Genomic DNA, 19,802 nt, shown 5'->3' with positions numbered 1-19,802 from the left:
GAATTTGAATTCAGCAAGTTTCTACAGCTTTCATTTTTCATTCACAAACGTTCATACAAGTCAAATTGTATTTATATTATGAATGACACAAACAGCCAACATTGTTTCATGATAAATGAAATTCACTTCAGGCAGAAGTGACAGACAGTTCCTCACTGTCTTGCTTGCTTGTCCAGAAGAAACAGCTCACTCTTTGCAGATGATACATGTGTTCAAACCATCAAGGCACAACTGTCAGTGAGTCTCGGGCTTTTAAGGCCAATTGACTTCTGAATAGGGGTCTGCTCCTATTAGGTCTGATCACTGCTTTTGAAAATATTGTGCCACATCACTAAGGCAACTAATGGAAAAGCAATTAAATTAAAAATAAAACAACACAATTCTAAAAGGACACCAAAGTGGAAGTTTCTAATAGTGTGTCGAAAAATTACAGTAACAAAAAATTGGAAAGATACATTTCATTCACAATGCTCATTTGGGACAGAAAAATTAGTGCAATTTTATAACTCGTATTTTTCCCTGTTTATTCATTTCTTAGCATCTACCCATTACTAGTGTACTAGTATTGAGAAAAAATTGGAAACTCTGATAAAAGAATGAAATCAAATATAGAGTGCATTAAGAATGGCATCTTCTTAATAGAAAGCTTGCTGCAAATGAGCACTGTCTTTCACTGAAGTGCAGGTTTCTGGGGTTTGGGTTTTAGGGGTTTTTTTTGGTTTTTTTTTTTCCTCTCGTCTGGAACTGGATGATAATTTCTTTACTTCTTTTAAAAAGAGTTTTTCCATTTAGTATAACATATAATAGTAGAACACCTTGACTGAGTATGATGTCCAGGAAAGAATTATGCTTCTTCCTTAAAGCTATACCAACAACTTTTACTTCAACTTAAATTAATCCAAAGTAGTTATCTACTTCAGAATTTCAAATTATAAATATCCAGAAATATTATCTGTTTACCTACTTATATTTGTTTCTGCAGAACTGAATGCACTCAGCCAGTAGTGCATTTTGAACTGAGGACAATCACATGTGGTATTGTGGAAATATCTACTGTATTATGTTCCACAAGCTTTTATATTAGTCTTAGTGAGCTTACGCTAATTGATGCTTTTTATGGAATTTATTAAAGTAATTTTTATTCTATGCACATCCAGTTAATCTTTGCTCAGTCTTAACATACATTCACTCTTACAGTGAACTGAAGTAGTTTATTAATTGATCAAGAAACCTTATACTCTTTGACCCTGTTGCTGATGAGGAAATTTTCTTCTGATTCTCTTTCTGAGCTATGTCTGTGCCAGTCTTTTGGTTTTAGCAAGCTTCTTCAATACTCTGGTTTCTGCCTTCCTTCCTGTGGCCGTGGTTTCTGTGCTGCCTGTCCATCATTCCCCCAGGTGACTTTTGCAAATATGATTCAAATTAGTGAGACAGACCTAGATCTCAGAGATATTAAATTCTTACAAATGTCATGAAAACCAGAAGGGCTGAAGTGCAGACACTACTATCATCTTCCCCGTCATAACTACAGTCCCTACTCTGCTTGGGGCAGCTGCGGCCGGTGACCGGCCAGCACGGGGACGAGCGCCACGCAGGCAGCACTGTGCGGAGGGAGGCCGGCAAGGTGGGCCGGTGCCGCTGTGGGAGGGGAGGAGAGGAGAACGGGTTCAGGAGCATGGGCTAATCCGGGGGTGCTGCTCTGCAGAGGGTGTGTAGCAACTGAGGATGTCTCAACTCAGGGCTCACAGGAGCAAAGTAGGAAATTTGGGGTTGTTTTTACAGTAAGAGAACAGAAGGGGTATTTGGCAAATCCAAGGCAACCCAGGCCTCCTTAGATCTGCTGAACGGCTTCTTTACTTTGATTGTGAGAAGCTGAAACTTATAAGAAGGCTGTACTTTCTGACCAGTGCTTATCAGTGTTTACAGGATGGCTTTCAGGAATATTTTTGCATTAGAATGCTCTTTAACATTCACAATTTTGTTTCGAGAGGTGTGACAATGCTTTCTCAAAGGTTAACACTTTCCCATACTTCTCTGGTGTTCTTTCATTTCTACTGTAGAAAATTAAAATATAGACTTGTGTAGCCCTGTCTCATCGTGTAAGCATCATACACTTCAAAAGGCATTTTTAAGGTCTTAATTCTAGATGAAGACATCCTAAATTACAGAAAAGTGTAAGCTGGGACTGGAAGGTGACCTGTTCTTCTAATCTACCCTCCTGTGGAAACAGAACTGTTGCTGTCTAGTTTTACCCACAGCAGTACTTTTTTGAGGCTTGTTTAAAACCACCTAAATAAATGCATTCTCTTTTTTTCTTCAAGGAAGAACAAGCTAATTGCTTTATTATTAGTAGGAAAGTGGTTCTGACTTTCTGCCAAAAATCTTAATTTCATGCCATGACTAGAAAGACCTCCTTGTAGAACTTGATTACCTGTGTTGTCTCCATAAGGGTATCAGTATGACACGCATATTTGGTTATGGCGCACATGGTCCCAGGCACCATGCACTATTGGAAAACATACTGATTTTGTCTACTGAAAATGTTTTTAAACTGAGACTGTTCAACAAACCTAACTGCAATCAGAAAAACTGAATGTCAGCTGAGCCAAAAGATCTTTTGGTTATTAATGAATAGTTTCCAGTTTGGAACATTAAGCAATTTGTTAGCTTGCAGTCGAGCAACTCACAAGCGGTTTAATTTATCTTGCTGGCAGGCATCCAATGCAAGGGTGCAATGGTATATGCTCCAAAATGAGCAGACAGTCCCCATATGGAACATTATTACTTATAAGGATGATTTTTGTATCATTTAGATCACTAATGATGGCTTCCAGTACAGTAATTCCAAAGTTCTGACCCTGTATGATGCAGTCTGCCAGGCCTGTGAATTCCATCCAACCGGACTTTGTAAATTAAAGGTAATTGAAAGAACATAAAGGTTTAATATGGATCATTCATCTCTTCCTTAGTCCTCTACCTCCCTTTGATGTACTGTGTGTAGTACCTATTTCAGAAGAGGAAAATCTATTTCATAGGTCAGCTGCACGAACTAATACTTTTCTCTCGTCCACAATTTCCTCTCTGCACTTTTTCATTATTATTATTTCTGTGTGGTATGAATACCTGATAAAGTATGCTTCATGTTGGGCTTTTATCAGACTGACATTTCCAGAAAGAACACGGTTGATAATATTTATACTTGAATGTATTAATGGAAGCAAATAGGACTGAGGATTCTCCCCTGCAAGGCAGCTTACCTTCCCTTCGGCAGTGTCTCCGCTAGTGAGCTATTTTACCTCTCAGCGAATTCTTAGTCTGTTTGGGGGAAGCACTCTCGCTGTAAGGTACATCATCTGTGTACCCGTTTCGGGCCTTAGCAAGAGGTATACTCACATGCACGCCACACAACTCCTGTCATGTGAAAATACTCCTGAGGCCATTGAAACATTCTTGCTTACATTAAATACTGCTAAGTACAAATACATAGTACTGTGGCAGTTACAGATGCTGTAATCAAAGTCTAGTGCTACATTTTAAACTGCCAACGTGCTAGTAAGTGCCTGGATAACACTGTATCTCTATGTTTCCCTGTATAGTCTAATAAATGACTTATTAGTGTAACATCCCCTTTCCCTAAAAACCTCCTCTTATTTTCTAGAGGACTGCATTAGACAACTTTACTATTTTTCAGTGGGGTTTATAGCATACTTTTAGCAGCTATTGGGTGAAAACACTTTAATGCCCCATTCCTGCTTTTCTATCCTGAGGCAAACACGAATAGAGAGCACCACTTTTCATTTTTATAAAATAAAGATTAATCAGGTATATCTAACTCATTTGCCTAACTGTCCTCATTAATATTAACAGGAAAAAATAGTTTTCAAACTTGCACTGACTGTGATAACTTACCACTTATCAAAATAAAATGAAAATTCACATTTTTTCAAGTAAATCAGTGAATAGAAATTATTCCATAGGCCCAAATGAGGGCAAAAACACTTAAATTTCAGATTAAAATAATTATGTCAGAACTATTTAAATTAAAGCTAGTTTGGGGCGGGGTTGTCAAAGGTTTTCCTTATTCTTACATTTTTGAAACTCAGAAACATATATGTTTTCTCACTATGCTGGTGTTTTCTAGGGATTACAATAATTTCTATTCTAAGATGCTTCAAGGGACTATTTGAACTAGGCTTCCAATTGCATGAAACCACATTCTAATTACCCCTCTTATAACATTACTTTGTAATACCTAAATTGCTTTCAGAAAAGGTGTTTCAATTAGGGGACATTTTATATCAGGCCATTTCACATTTTGTGTTCCTCTTTTATGGAGCCCATTCTCTACCACATTATCACGTCAGAAAAAAGCATCTTTCTTCATCAGAACCAAGCCTAGCTCCTTTGAAAACAACAATGTAATAAAATCTAATTAACATCCAAATTTTAATGTTGAAAATCTGTGGTGTTCTATCATTTGGGGGCAATTACAAAGTCCTTCTTGTTTCTTTACCTTACCAGTACTTTTAAGATGGTATAATTTAAAATATTACCTAATACACACTGCAAAAGAAGCCTGAGAAACTAATAAAGCAGTACTTAGAAACCACAAGATTCAGTACACAAGGCAGTCTCAGAAAAATCTTTTGGGCTTCAGTGGGATCAAGCAAGCAGAAGGCAGCCTTATGCCTAGGCTGGAAGTCTGCGAACATAGGTACTCTGCGGTCAGAGGTTTGATTACAGCACAGGGTGGGTAGGTTTGTGCTAATTTTAGTACAGCTATTTTATCTAGCCATAGTAAAGAAATTCAAGCAACCTGATATTTCAGAGGAGCTGTATGAGCTCTCCAGTGGTTGTGGGATTTCACTTGAAAGCAATGTCTGTTCAAAGGTGGGAAAAGGCAAGATGACTTTAGGCCCCAGCAGCTTCTCTCAACTGCTGTCCGGCTACCGCAGAGACATGTCTTGCCTTCCTGGGAGAGTTCCAAGTTTTTTGGCAAGCTGCAATGCCAGATGAAGTCCCATCTGCACATGTGCCCCAACACAGGCTACAGGAGAAAGGCATAACTCTCCCATGGCACCATCAATGTGTTTAGCCACTGTTCATAACAATCTTATGGAAGCCTAAAATCAAATACACTTCTCTATTCTGCTTTTATCTCATTGCTTTTCTGTATTTTTAAGAACATCCAGCAATAATTTTGTTACAGGAAGAGAATTCCAAAATTTCAAATGGAGTTTTTAGCCAAACTCAGCTTTTGTTAATCTCATGATGCTTACTTCTGAGTGTTACCAAATAATCATATTAGTAGTCACAGCTGGTAGTAATAATCACATACACTGCCTAAGCGTTGAAATGAAAAAAATTCATGTTCTTTCGCACAGTGACAAGCAACACTCCAAGTTGCCCAAGATAAAACATTCACAGCTACAAGGATCTCACACTGAAATTGGAAAACTCTTATGTTTCACCAATGTGACATCTTTCATCTCTTGTTTTCTCCCTGTCGGGAGAAAGTGCTAGCATTTAAATTGCTACTATTTCATTGTTTCAAGAGACAAGCGAGTCTTGCTTATCTCCAGCAATTATCAACTGCTAATTTCTTATCTTTCTTATTTCTTTTTTCCTTGCCTCCACCTCCCACTCATTTTTATTTCCTTTTTTGGCAGGAAAATACTTGTAATATAGATGGACTTTGCTATGGTGAAGGAGAGTCAAGCCCTACCAGTCCTTGTCTTCTCTGTGAACCTGACATTTCTAAGTTCGCCTGGTCTATTAATGAAAGTAAGACACCTTTTCTAAGATTTGGAAGCACTTAGATGTAGTACTCAGCCTGTGAAACGCACAGTTCCTTCCTGTGGCTACCATGGGTCTATCCTACGCAGTGTGTGTGGACTGTTTCCAGCGGGAATAACTAGGTGCACCAGAAATACAGACTGAACAGAAGGAAGAAGTACTGCGCTGTGTGCACTACGGGCCTGGGCACATATCTTGTTCTGGCTGAAAGCTGACAAACCTCAAATTACTAAAACCAAAGTAACACCTTAAAATGAAATTTTGACATGCCAATGCCTCAGGCAGTGCCCATATCTGTCAGCTAAAGCTTGATGGACCCTAAATACATCTGTGATCACACTGTGGGTACAAATCTTTAAGGGAACAATTTGCGGAAGACACTGCTTTTAAAACACTAATGTATAATTTTGGTATCTTAAAGAATTGTTTTCATTCTCTGAGCCAAATTCTAAGAGGTGCCACATAAAAGGCCTTTGCCTGGCAGGGCATCGAAGTGATAGGAATCAGCTAAACCTGACTTTCATTGCTACAAAAGCTAAAGGATCATTCTGCAGCCCTCCATGACAGGAGCTGCGGAGAAGCCTGCCTGTTGAAGTTCCTCCGGAATGCTAAGGCCATAAGGAAACCTTTTTTATGGCTACGTCCCCAATATAAACAACAACCATTATTTACAGCTTGTTTTACAGATAATTCATGTTTCTAGCAGCATTATCTTCACAGTGCATCTCCCCACACACATGAGCACATTTATATCTGGTCAGTATAAAGATTATAATACTGCTTTTATGTAAAATCATGTGTTGGCTCTAGAAAGAGTTACTCTGTACTTTTAGGTTCCGTAAATAGAAGCAAATTACAGAGCGGTACAGAGGAATAACAGGACCTGTTTGCTTTGCTTCTTTGCAGCTTTATATTCCTTTAGAGTGCCTAGGTCAGCAGGACCCTTCTGGAAGGAGAGCAAGACTGCTCTTTTCCTTGGGGAAAAACTGGGAATGCTCAGGGACAGAGGCTTTTGGAGAGTGCAATGTATAGGAGAAGAAACAGCAAGAGCTGTAACACAGTGGCTGGAGTCTATAGCTGAAGTGGAGACACTGCCAAGAGAAGCAGTGTGCAGACACACTCGGTCTCAGAGGTGACAGAAAGACACTTGAGAAGGACCAGAAAGAACCCATAAGACAGTTGGCAGCAACACACAAAGTTGTAAGTTGTCTGAAACCAAGCTGGGAAACAGTGACACAATGGGAAGGGAGAGAGTTGTTCATGAGTCCTTTTTATTTCTGTTTTGGCCTAGTCATTTTGCAACTTCTTTATTTAAAAACATAAATCTCTAGTTTATGTCCTAAAAAAAAATGGCTTTCAGAACTTAAAACCCACTGACAGAGAAAAGTATAGGCAGATCCATCACAAGTTTTGGTCAACTAAGACATTTTATTTGGATGAATAGCTAAAATGTCTAAGGGTAAGCCAGTCCTGAAGAGCCTGGAAGTACCTCTTTTATCCCGCAAGGATATAATTTAGTTTAATGAGGGATTTCATCTCTGACTCACAAACCTTGCCTCCTTTCTATCCTTGTATTGTATTGGCCACAGTAGTATTATCTCTAGGGATGAGCTGATCCTGGTTGTTATACAGACAGACTCGTTTTTAATACTGAGACAGTCTCATTTTAAAGTTCAGAAAATGACTTAAAAGGCAAAAACTGCATTTTGTTTGAAATTCCATAAGGCTAGAAATGATTTAGGAAATGTGGAACAAATCATGGTTCACATTTCAGTCATTTCAAAATTTAAAAACACCAAAATGAAAGGGTTCATCAGACTTGTTTTCAAAATTGTGAGAACCTTTTAAAAAGTAGTGCAATAATTGTGAGTATATACATATTCATTGAATGCAAAGGATGCCTCAGTGTAATTAAAAACACTCTTGTTCAGAGACTGCTTAAAGAGCTTCTCATTTTATGTTCTTTTGTGCCTATAACTTCTTGTAATCCTCCATCCAGTTAACACCTTTGCGTTTATCTGTAAGCGCACACCCATTGAATACTTCATTGATTCCTTTTGGCACAACCTTTATGGGCTCCACGGTTTGAGTGTCTGTGAAGTAAGAGGTAAATTAATAGATGGAAGCTTTCAGCAGTTATGCCATGGCAATCTGCTGGCCAAGCACTTTCGAAAGCTCTGATAGCAGAGCAGCAACGAGTAGAGAGACACATTTAAATAACTGTGTAATGTGAAACAAGCTATTGAAAGCAAAACCTGAGAAGTGGATATGCATGCACAAAAAAAATGCTAATGATGACTTCCCAAAAGCGTAATGCAAAGACACAAGCAGTCTTTATAAGAACACATATATTGTTCATAGTTTTAGAGTATGGCTTGAAATTAATCCTCGGAAGTAGAAATGTTTAAATTAAATAAAACCATGGACAGATTACATTCTGTGAGAGGGTACCTTTAAATACCGATACATGTTAATTTGTACTGATGGTTAAAGAAGGGAAAGATGGCTCGAGACTGAGGAGGCTTAAGTCACTGAGATGAAATTCCCAGCCCTGCACAGAGCTGCTCTCTCCTCAGGGTACTCAACTGATCCTTCTTTGCCTTGGTTTCCAATTTTAAATGTAATACTTCTTTTCTCCACCTTGTCTTCCTTACCTATTTATATTGTAAGTATCTTCAGGCAGTGTTTGTCTTTACTACAAAATAGCCAAGTACAATTGGGCTTTCATCTTAAGGAAATACTGAACATCAACAACAACAACACTAAGAATAACAATGACAGTAGTGACAGGATGCGTACTACAGTCCCTGCATCATTGATGTACCTGTACTGGCATTGAGAAGATCTTTATTCCTGAAGTGTCTGACTGAATTCAGTCAAACTGCTCAGGCTTAACTACTACTCATGTGTAATGGTACTAGAATCTACTCAATGGAATAGTTACATAACTTACTTTTTTCCCCCTGATTCATTTGTCATTCATCATTTTGAGCATGAGTTTATTTACTTTTAGATAGACAGATAAATAGTTAGAGTGGTAGATAGAATAAATTTACACATGTAACTACTAGAGATATAATTAATGTTTTAGTAAGAATTGAGGGAGGCAGACTAGTGGGAGGTTATGGAAGTAATGTCTGATCTCCGTGTATCAGAAACGCATCAAAAGTAATCTAAATTCACTACAGGAGAGAAGTTCAGTATGGGAGATGAGAAAAATAGGAGGAAGAAACTATAGTTTCTGGTGAAACTCTTTGCTGCCTCTAACATCTAAATAACTTCCTCCATCAGTCTCCAGATATTTCTGTACCTTTTTCATTAAGAACACTCCTACAAAGACCTGCACTGCGAATGTTTACACAGGAGGAACTTGACTTTATGTAATTATGTTTTTTTTTCTGCTATTTAGACAACCTACCTCCTGTGTTCCAAGTCCCCTCCAGCCAGCTGCTGACTTTTATTGGTGAGAATTTTGTTTACCAGCTAATAGCAGTGGATCCTGAAGGGTCAGCTGTACTGTTCATCTTAGAGGTTGGGCCACAGGATGCCAGGCTCTCTCCTGCTGGCCTTCTCATCTGGAAAGTTGATTCAGAACAAATGCAGACCTTTGAATTCACTGTGTCGGATGAATGCAATGCACAGAGCAGATACTCTATTGAGGTAAGGAAATGAACACTTTAAACAAAACAAAACAAAACAAAAAATGTTTATCATGTCATCGCTTTAGTGCAATTGTCATTATACTTATTAATTCGTTATGGTCTTAAAAACTAAGACTTCAGCTATTTCCTCGTAAGCGTATATTACCCGGCATAGCAATAATGATCAATTAATGGAATAAATATCTCTGAGAACATAGAAACTATACATGCAGTGAACAAGAGAGAGTGCTATTGATTGCTGTTTGAAAGAACAGTCCTGCAGAGACTGTTAATGGTTCATTAATCTGCTTTAAAATTCACATTCTGCTTTTGGATTGTAGAAAAAAGCATATAACATAAAAGACCAAGTTTTAGCTATAAAAGGAGATTATAACTCATTCTCAATGATATTTTTAGAGGATGCCTTGCTCTTATGTCATTACTCCACAGTTTAAGTTTCTTGGCAGAGCCTGTGCATTGCTTTGTCTTTATTGTATGGCTTAGCATTAATCCTGTGATAGCATGAGCTAATAAAGTGGGATGCAGTCTCTTGACACAAGAGCATTTTTGTGAGGAAAAGAAAAGTATTTTTTGCAAAGATTTAAATCTTTACTCATTCAAACAACTGTCATCAAAAGTACCAATCTGCTGAACCCACACAGCAAAGGAGAAACTGGAGTCTAGATATGATTGTAATGGAAATACTTCAAGTTAGATCTATGTTTAATGAGATGCGCTAATGCAGAGATTCAAATCTGTTGAAATGCTGTCCTTGCTAATAGGTAACATAACTATAGACCCCTCTTCCTTGAAATAGAGATTAGCTAAGGAATGGCACAGTCATGTTCCTGCCTGGGAGCCATCTGTAATGGCAAAAACAGTAAGGAGGATATGCAGGCAAGCATAGAGAAAAGATTTCTCATTTCTTCTTTGAAGAATAAGGAACAAATCCTGCCCTCAGATACCGTGTAGCAACTGCTGTTATAGCAAATAGGATTTTTTTTTCTTGTAAGAAGTTAGAATGTGCCCATAAATGATAAAAAGAAATCCCTTTCAAGTCAAGCTTTCAGTCACATAAGTATGGCGAGTGTGAGATCATCTATCTAGACAAAGGAAATAGTTTGGAAGTAAGCTTTCATAATGCTGTATAACGTATTTGTACTGTATATCTGTCCTTTCCTAAAGGGTAACAAAGTAACGCTCAACCGTGGTTATTCAGAAGAATCTCACGACGACTCCCTTTGTCTCCCCAGGTTCTAGTGAAGCCTTGCAGCTGCAGCAATGGCGGAACATGTGTTACCAACATCAAATTCCCTCCAGGCCTTGGTGAATATCTGTGCTTATGTCCAAATGGATTTGATGGCGAATTTTGCCAGGAAGATATTAATGACTGCAAATCAAACCCATGTGGAAGTGGAATGTGTGTGGACAGTGTGGACAGCTATATCTGTAAATGTCCTCCTGGTTTGGAAGGTAACACATCACTCTTTCCATCTCTAATTTAACTGGAGATTGTGCTTCAGTTTTTTTAGAGTGCAGCATGACCACAAGCATCTGTCAAACTGGCTATATATGCCTCCCCTTCTGCTCCCATGCCTTAGCTTTAAACAGAGAGAGAATGTGTAAAAACAGCTATTTAACTATCCATGCTCAAGGAAGAAAAATTGACCTAGGGCCCTATGATCCTGAAATGATCGTTCAAGGATGCTGTGAACTACTCTGATCTCAGTTTCTACCTGCTAATTTCCCAGTTGCCCATCCGTGAGATGAGCCAGGAGAAAAATGAGTAGAAGAGGAAAGACGGAAGTTCCAGGATACTCTTACACTCCAACAGATTTTACTAAATTAAGCGAAGGAACCAAATTGGAAATGAATGATTTTTCTAGGTATATGAAGGAGAAGTAGATATGGAAAATGTGTAAAAATAAATTGTTATTTAGTCCTAGCTGAATCTTCATTAAGTTTAAGCCTTAGAAAAGCACAAGCCCATTGAGTTGTCAGACACATTGATGGAACAAAGTCTAACCTTTCAAATGGCTCAAGGCTGACCACAATATTGTTTTAAGAGATGCAGGGAAGAGGGATGATCACCTCAACAAAAGATTCATCGAGGAACGCAGAATGAAAAGCAAGAAGAAGAGGAGTTAGAGAACAAAATGCAGTGAAGACAAAAGAGGTGGACGCAAGACATACAGTGTAATCAAGAATGGAATAAAAACTGGAAACGTCAGGAGAAAGAGATTGCGTGCAACTTTCATGCGATTTATATTGTCAGTGTGTGCGAGCAGCTTAGCTCACAGTTCCCAATGTCAATGTGTACGTTGGGCTATGCTTACTTCATCAGACTTCATCTGCTGAAGACTGCCTAAGTAGGCTCCTAACCGTTTAGAGCTTCCCAATCAAGTTGCCAGGTGGCTGCCTGATCACCTTGAACGATGGATCCGTCCTGACAATCACTGATGTGACCTTTTCGTTTGAAGCAATTATGTTTCACTGGTATAGCAATCTATTCAGGGGTCCCCTAATGTTAATGGTAAGGCAGAACTTTGTATGTCAAGTGGAGGCTAAAATGGAAGGAAGGCAAAGACCAGCTTTACACTTAGTCTGAGTTTGACATTACATCCAACATTCACCCCCATTCCTTCCTCTCCTTTCTGCCAGGGCTGCTAACATCAGTGCTGCTTAAAAGAAAAGCCATTTATTCACACAGGCCACTGAACGGTCACGAGAAAGGAACGACACTGCGTTACTATCCATTCACGCCAGATCCAAATCAGTCTCCCCAGAGTGAAAGGTGCTAACTGAAACTGTGTTAAAATACATCTCGGAGCAGAATCATTTCAAAGTAAGAGTTATGAAAACAACATAACACTCAGTATCTTAAGTTGAGCTCATATTTCAGCACTTGAACCTATTGAAAAAGCCCACATATGAAAGCATTCATGAATTCATGAGACCCGTAATGTTTGCTGCTGTACAGTGCTATAACTTTGGAAAAGCAAGTAGATGCCACATCAGACGCACAGAATTATTACTACATATACTATATATATGCAAGAGCCTCCATATTAAACAAAAAAAATGAACTACTTTTACTCAGTGGGCTTATACAGGAAAAAAATAGCATTTCTCTCCTTTGGCAATTCCTGAAACCTTTTCTGTTTGCTTCTGCCGCATGGGATCACTAGTTTAGATTTCATTATCTGTAGAATTCCAGCAGAAATTAAAAGCAAAAATGATTGAAAATTGGGAATTCAGAAACAAGGTCCAACAGATCTACATAATTCCTAGATGGTAGAAACTCCTGGTAATGCTACAACACAACAAACGTATGCTAGTATCCGGAGTGTGTATATGCCACAAGAGATTCTAATGATCCAGAAATATTTAAGCCTAAACATGGAGACTAAACTTAGAAACAGAACGTTTGATCAAAATATAAAAATAATAATAAAAAAATCTTATGTAGAATGTCATTGTCTTGAATTCCCTGGAAATAATATTCCTACGAGAACAGGGAAATATGGGAATCTTTAGGGTGTATTCGATTAAACACCTGGACAATTCTTCATTGCCTACAATGAGGTGGATTAAATTAATAGAAAGCAATATAATTCCCCGGGTTAATAAAATTCCTGTGGATCTGCTACTGTTGCTTGATCTTCCCCATCAGTTTCACACTGCTGCCCTTTTTCTCACTTTCTGCAGTACTGCATATGGATGGAATGAAATCAAGCTCTATTATTCCACATAAAACATCTGCCATAATTACAATGCATTGTTTATAAATTCACATGGAGCATTTTCAGAAATGTGGTTCTCATTCTTAAAAAAACAGTAAAGAATGAAATATCCAACACTTAAAAATAACGTATTTGAAAATAACATACAGCTACAATATGACTCTAAAGATAAGGATGTAGGATACCTTGATGACCCAAGAAAAAATAGATTTTCCTGAACCCTTTATTTCTTGTCAATTTAAATAAATGTGTATTGTTTTTGCTCTGCTTCCCTGGTCCAAAATACTAAAATACAAAACAACAAAATAAACAACAACAAAATAAAGATATGATTGACTGAAACAGGAATACATCTCAAAGTTTTAATAGAGGGTGAAAAATTATAAGCAAGTGGAGCTGAAAGCCAGCTGGGAGGTAGATGATTTTACTTCAGAGCAGGTTCTGTGACAACAATAAAAGCTCATCCTTGATGTTGTGTTTACATCTCAATTCCCCAGAAAGCCATCAATAATCTAATGAGAAGGCAATGCTATACTGCTCAAGTGACAACACCATTTCAGCATCAAATCTTTACAAATGGTAGTGAACAGGTAGTAGAAAAAGAAACCATTAACTCTTCTGAGAGCTTCCCAAACACCATTGCAAGACAAGAAGCACAGGGAACACAATGTGTTGCTAAATAGCAGCAATTCAAGTCCATCTGTGTATCTTGGAATATAAGTATATAATATAGGAATGGGAACAATGCAGGGACAAAAGCCATTGGAAAATCTGAGAGAAGGATGACTCCAGAATTATTAATACTTTGAATTTCTGCAGAGACTTATACATGTTTATCTCATTGTGTGTTCAAAACTTCATTCATTTTCCTTCAACACTATTAATGAGAATTTCTATTGTTTCTTCTTTATGGCCACTGAAAGCAAGAATACCATCTGCTTGAGAACAGAACCCATCCTTGAAAGCTGTATCTTAATCACAAAACCATTCTTTTTTTCACCATGGATGCATTTATTAATATAAAATTATGGGGGGGGGGGAACGAAGGGGCTATAAATTCATGTTACTTTTCAGGAAACCAAACAAATCAAGATTTGTTCATAGTATATAATAACCAGAGAATCCCTCAATGAGATTCAAACTTAGGTACTATTCGTTTTAGAGTCAACGTAATGTGAACACAGTCAAAAAGTTGTTTTCTGCATCTGCAGGTGGTCAGTTCCTCTCTAGGCATAAAAGGACTTTATCTTCTCAGCCAATTTCCCATGCAGGGACAGGGAAATAGAGCTGGCACAGAAACAGATGTTTCAGCCTGGAATCCTGAAGATCTTCTTTTCCTATTACTTTTATTTGTATTGTAGCAGTGCCAAGAGAATTGAGACTCCCTGGTGTTGCAGTGCACTGGAGGTCATGCAAACATAATAATTCATACTTCTTGTTGCAGACAGTTTTCTGTCCATTTCTGCTGCTTCTTCAGCATCCTTCAGCCTAGTTTCAGACTTTCCAAACATTTGTTCTCAGCCTCTGTTGGATTATCATTATGCCAACACTGATCAGATATTGTTTTAAATCAAATCTCTTTAAGAGTGAAATTAATTGATTACGCAGTTACAAAATTCAGATGAGTGGATTTTTTTTTATTTAGCTTGATATTTTTGATGTTCCTTTGCCTTTTGTAGTTCTCTCATCTTTGAGATTTTAAAGACAGCCCCCTGTAAAATAAAGAGTGCCTAGGAGGGAGGAGAGGAGAGTGAGGGGGAAGTGGATGTTGTTACTCAAACAAGGAACTTCATTCCTACTTTCATTGTCTGAGGTATCATGTTTAGACTTTATATAATACTCAGAGAAAGAAAATAATTACTAATCTAATCAGAGGGTAATTCATATAATATTTTCCATAATGTGATGTCTATTGATTTCCCAATGTGTCATCAGAAAACTGCATCAGAGAGAAGCAGCCTAATGTTATAAATGTGCTAATTAAATTATACAACAGAACTAATAACCCAGAAGTGTAACAAGTGGAAGAAAAAGTAAGATAATCCCCACAATACTAGCTGATGTTTAACTTACATGAAACAAGAAGAGATGCTTCCCTAAGCAAGAAGGCATAACCAGAACAACCTAGCTTGAGATGGCACCCGAGAAGGGCCATAGCTTTTGTTGTGCTGTTCTTTTTCCACAAGACAAAGTTGGCATGAGAGGGTGAAGACACTAGCTTTTTTAGGCAGCTCGATCAGGAGAGACTTCATTTTGAGTTTCTTACATGGAGATGCTTTTTTAACCTGAAAGGACAAGCGGAAGCGATCTGAGACGCTGAAGCAGTGAAAAAAGATTATGTTGTAGAAGATGAATAATAATCTTCTGTTTTCATCATTCTGTAATTCATTCCACTAAGATAAATCTCTGTTTTGAAGAAAAAATATTCTTTTATCCCTAAATTTTCTTTTATGATAAGGCTGATAGGCAACAAGTCATTCTATCCCTACCTTAAGTTATGCCTTGAGACAGGTGCCTGGACTCACCAGCAAGTGTCCCAGTCTCCTCATGTATTCCTGCATGCCTTAACAGAAGTGGTATGGGCTAGTTTAAGAACTGCTATCAGGACCGCATATTCTGGTAATCAGCAACAACCAACCAAGTTTTCTCAAATGCACAGAGACAGCAGCAGGCGTACCTGGAGCCTGAGGGAGTATTTAACAATACTGTATTTGACTTCTCTAGATCATTTGCTGTTCACATAGTCATTTCAACTTTTGGGCAGCTTGCCCTATAGGTATCCATATCATCCAGAGTTGTAAGTTTGAATATCAGTTACCTCAAGAATTTTTTAAAAGCCTATTTCAAATATCAATAAGAGCCCAGATGCATTGTTTTGGGTTCAAATTCTATACTAGCTTATCTTTTGAACATAAGCACTGTGGATTAAAGGTATTTTCAAAATGGTTCTACAAATTTTGATTTTAAATAGGAAAACCTTACTTTTAAGAATCTGATTATGCAGTAAAAGTTACCTCTAGCCAGACTCTATCAGGCTGGTATACAATAAACTGTTAGTAATGTGAGGTTCACAAAGACATGAGAAGCACAGTATGTCAGTACACGGCTCTCAACCTCCTAAAGCCAAAATGGTGACATTGGCTTTTGAAGTATATGACAAAGATCTCACATAAACAATACAACAAAAGTAGCAGCAAAGATGTGAAATGCATGGGAAATCATTTCTTTAATACGCGTAGCTTTCTACGAGCAGTAGTCTCAAGTTCAGCACTTCTGGTGCCAATAATGACAGTAACAAACAGCAAGATAAAAGCAGGTTTAAGTGAGACTGTGGGTAATTTGGCACGTCAACGAGTGACGTACCCTGTAATGAGCTTACAGTTGAAAGGTAAGCCTCAGTCTGCTTGAACATTTGAGCCAAGGAATAAACAGGGAATCTTCCCTGATTATTAACCTCCTCTTTGTTTCTGCCACAGGGCTTACTTGTCAGGAAGACAGGAATGAATGTGAAGAGAATCTCTGTTTTCCTGGAGTGTCTTGTCTGAACACCTTTGGATCATATATATGTGGAATTTGCCCCCCCGGGATGGAGGGAAATGGTAAAACTTGCAAATGTAAGTGTTTTGCATGATTTGTTTTAATAGACGGGGAAAAAAATGGATCCAGTTCTACTTCTATTCCCTTTAATGAGTACTTTGCCACTCACTTCAAGATTGAACCTTTAAATACACAAACCAGACTATTACTATGTTATATTAATCTGGGTATTTGCAAACCGGTCTCTGCTTGCTATTTTTCACTGCAAGTTAGTTTCATTTTGATTAGAATGAACACCTTAGCATACAAAAAGGCATTTTACAGATGTCTTACAATTTGCCAAGAATGTTCCATTGGTTTTTGAGTATTTTGCTCCAAAATATATGCTCCACTAACAATTCCTTGGGGAATCAGCTCTGAAGCACCTACAGGTTACTTTCGTTTTGGGTGAAAGCTGTACAAGCAGCACATAGTGTAAAAGGAAGCAGGTCCGTGTGCAAGTCCTTCACACATACCTGAATTTCACCTCCATGCCTGAGGTGTATTTTCGTTAGAGGATGCAATCCTTAGCTGCTGAGCTCATGTTTGACACAAAGTTGCCAACAAGGGCAGGAAAAGGCCATGAACAATTTTAAAACTTGTCAGTGTTTGCTGTTAGGGTAGTCCTCAGCAGCCTCTTTAGTAGGGAGGCTAGAGTGACTTTATGCGGTACTGAGACCTGCAGGTGCACAGGATGTGACCTACTCACACTCTCTCTGCTTCTGCTTTTTTCAGTTGTATACACACAAGCCTTCACTAAAAATAACATTTGGTCAACAAGGAGGAGAAAATCAGTACTGGAAGTGTTTTGTGTTTTGTTTGTTAGTGTTTCCAAATAAATCCAAAAAGCAAAAAATACAGATATGAACTGTGCAGGTATTAACTTTTGCTCATATTGATGACCAAAAGAAAAAAAATCTGATGTAAAAAGACTCACTGTAACTGAGAAGTCCTGGGGCCAGTAGGATTGCCTTTGCCAGTTTTACAGAACATCCTTCTGTCACATTGCAAATGTCTCTACAAAAATGTTTCCTTTACTATTAGTTGGTAACACTGATTCATTTCAAAGCTGATTCTGCATCTGCATGACCAATGTATGTTTTTGCAGCTAATATGATTAATAAGGGAAGGATATTCAGATACACAAAATTATGCCCTTTTCCAAAATATATCAGAAAAGTCGTAACTTCTCCTTAGGCCTTTTTTTCATTACAGAAACATTTCTTAATTTTTGAAATGCACATTTATTAGAACAAGTAAACTAGTTATTGCCTCCGAGTGCTTCCTTTTCCACCCAAAATAAAATATAAATCATTCTTCATGGTTCTGATACTCTCTGTTCTGAGAGTGACCATACCTATGCATACTTCCCTTGCTGAAGCAAGTGGAAAGGCATGCCCAAGGAAGCAGAAGAATGAAACTGAACCAATTTTATAGCTGTTATAGAGGGCTATAGCTCATCGCATTGTTTAATGTATATAAAAAGTCACAGTCTCAAGCTTTTCCGTAAGAGTACAGAAGATCCAAGAGACCCAGAGCAATCAGTTGTTTACCTCACAACATATATCCATGTAAAGTTTACAATCCCTAAATCCTTTGAGAAATTCTCTTAAATTTAGGCAGGAATTAATATTTTTTAACATCTCCCACAATCAGTTTTCCCCTTTACTTCCATGTATATTCAGTACATGCATTTTGGAGCATACAAAGTTGACAGCTAAGCTAACTGAAGCCAACAAACATGTACAATGTAGTTTTCAGAGGAAAGCTTTCAAAGTGAAGCAGGAATCAGACAGACCACAGGCCCCAGTGTAGCATCTCTGTGCAAGTAATCACACTGCCTACCCTTAGCTCAATAAAAGATCACTATGTATATTAAGTATGTCTCTTGGATGACTTAAGTTTAGTGAATTTGGGCAAAATAGTTTTTTCTGTATTTGTGTCAAAGCTTTCCTGCATTTCAGCAGCCGACTCATCTGATTTGCCTGTATTTGTCTGATGGCTGGCTTCTGGAATAAACTTATGTCAGATTATCTGATTTGCTGTTAACATTGCTTTTTATCATCAATCAGTCACAGTTAAGCTCTTAATACCTTGTTTCCTTGTCTCCGTACTGTCTTATTACAGCAGCGCTTGCTGCTGACACTACAGAAGATTCCATCATTGACAATAACAACGGCAAAGGTGATTTGAACACAACTGAGGTTGAATGGCCAGCGCAACCCTTAGAAGCAAAGACTTCTCCTGCAATTAAGAACATTAACATAAGTGATATGCATGGTAGGTGTACAGTGATACCAAAAAGCCCTCAATACATCACACCGTGTATTACTCTAAACACTGACATGGGAAGAGAGACATTCAAGTAATAGCAATCATAGCAGTCAGGCTCAACCAGAGATCTCATTGCTTCCAAGAAGGAACAAAAGCACTCCCAATCTTACTGATTAATGTAAAGAAAAATAATATGAATGACAGCTTACAGGAACTTGCCATAGCCAAGTGTAGCTGGCATTTTATTTCAGCATTGCGCTGGAAGTCACTGAATGAGGACTGAGTTTTGAACATAAACAAAGATTGACTCATAAAGGTTGAACATGGCTGTGGCACACACTTCTCCCAGAACATCTGTGCCTGCAGTCAGTACAACGGGAGTTGGAGCGCTAAGCACTTTCTAACACAGAAAGTCACACTCCTCTTACACAGGCCCAGTTCTAACGAGTATCGCATTTTTTGTTGATTTTCTAGTGAAAGCAAGGAGCAGAAGAATTGAGACTGGGCACATTTCTTATGTAGGGCATATGTAAATGAAAACGTCAGTTTTTTCTCACCTTCTTCTGTATATCTGTGCTAGGTCAGTCATGACCTAACCAGAATATGCCTCTCACAGGCATCCATCGTATTTTTGCAGGCAAGGTGCAAGAATAATGCTGGAAATACTTGAGAACCATGATACAGACCTCACTGGAGACAATTAAAAAAGATCTACAACCATCACTAAGATTTTATTCATCTGTTCTCTGTCTTGACACTGTTAAATACTTCT

The 19,802-nt window shown here is 38.1% G+C and overlaps 1 protein-coding gene across 1 annotated transcript in view; it reads left to right on the top strand.

Moving 5' to 3' along the window:
• Positions 1 to 19,802, top strand: part of LOC112977071 (von Willebrand factor D and EGF domain-containing protein-like) — a 183,625-nt gene that overhangs the window by 103,481 nt on the left and 60,342 nt on the right. Inside the window, exons 14-19 of the mRNA XM_026088975.1 lie at positions 2,814 to 2,918; positions 5,670 to 5,784; positions 9,206 to 9,456; positions 10,691 to 10,910; positions 16,657 to 16,794; positions 18,884 to 19,036. Of these exons, the coding sequence (XP_025944760.1) occupies positions 2,814 to 2,918; positions 5,670 to 5,784; positions 9,206 to 9,456; positions 10,691 to 10,910; positions 16,657 to 16,794; positions 18,884 to 19,036 (982 nt within the window). The remainder of the gene's footprint in view (positions 1 to 2,813; positions 2,919 to 5,669; positions 5,785 to 9,205; positions 9,457 to 10,690; positions 10,911 to 16,656; positions 16,795 to 18,883; positions 19,037 to 19,802) is intronic.

This window comes from Apteryx rowi, unplaced genomic scaffold (genome assembly GCF_003343035.1).
Source record: "Apteryx rowi isolate R43461 unplaced genomic scaffold, aptRow1 scaffold_8, whole genome shotgun sequence".
Lineage (NCBI taxonomy): Eukaryota > Metazoa > Chordata > Aves > Apterygiformes > Apterygidae > Apteryx > Apteryx rowi.
This window is presented reverse-complemented; position numbering and strand designations above follow the sequence as displayed.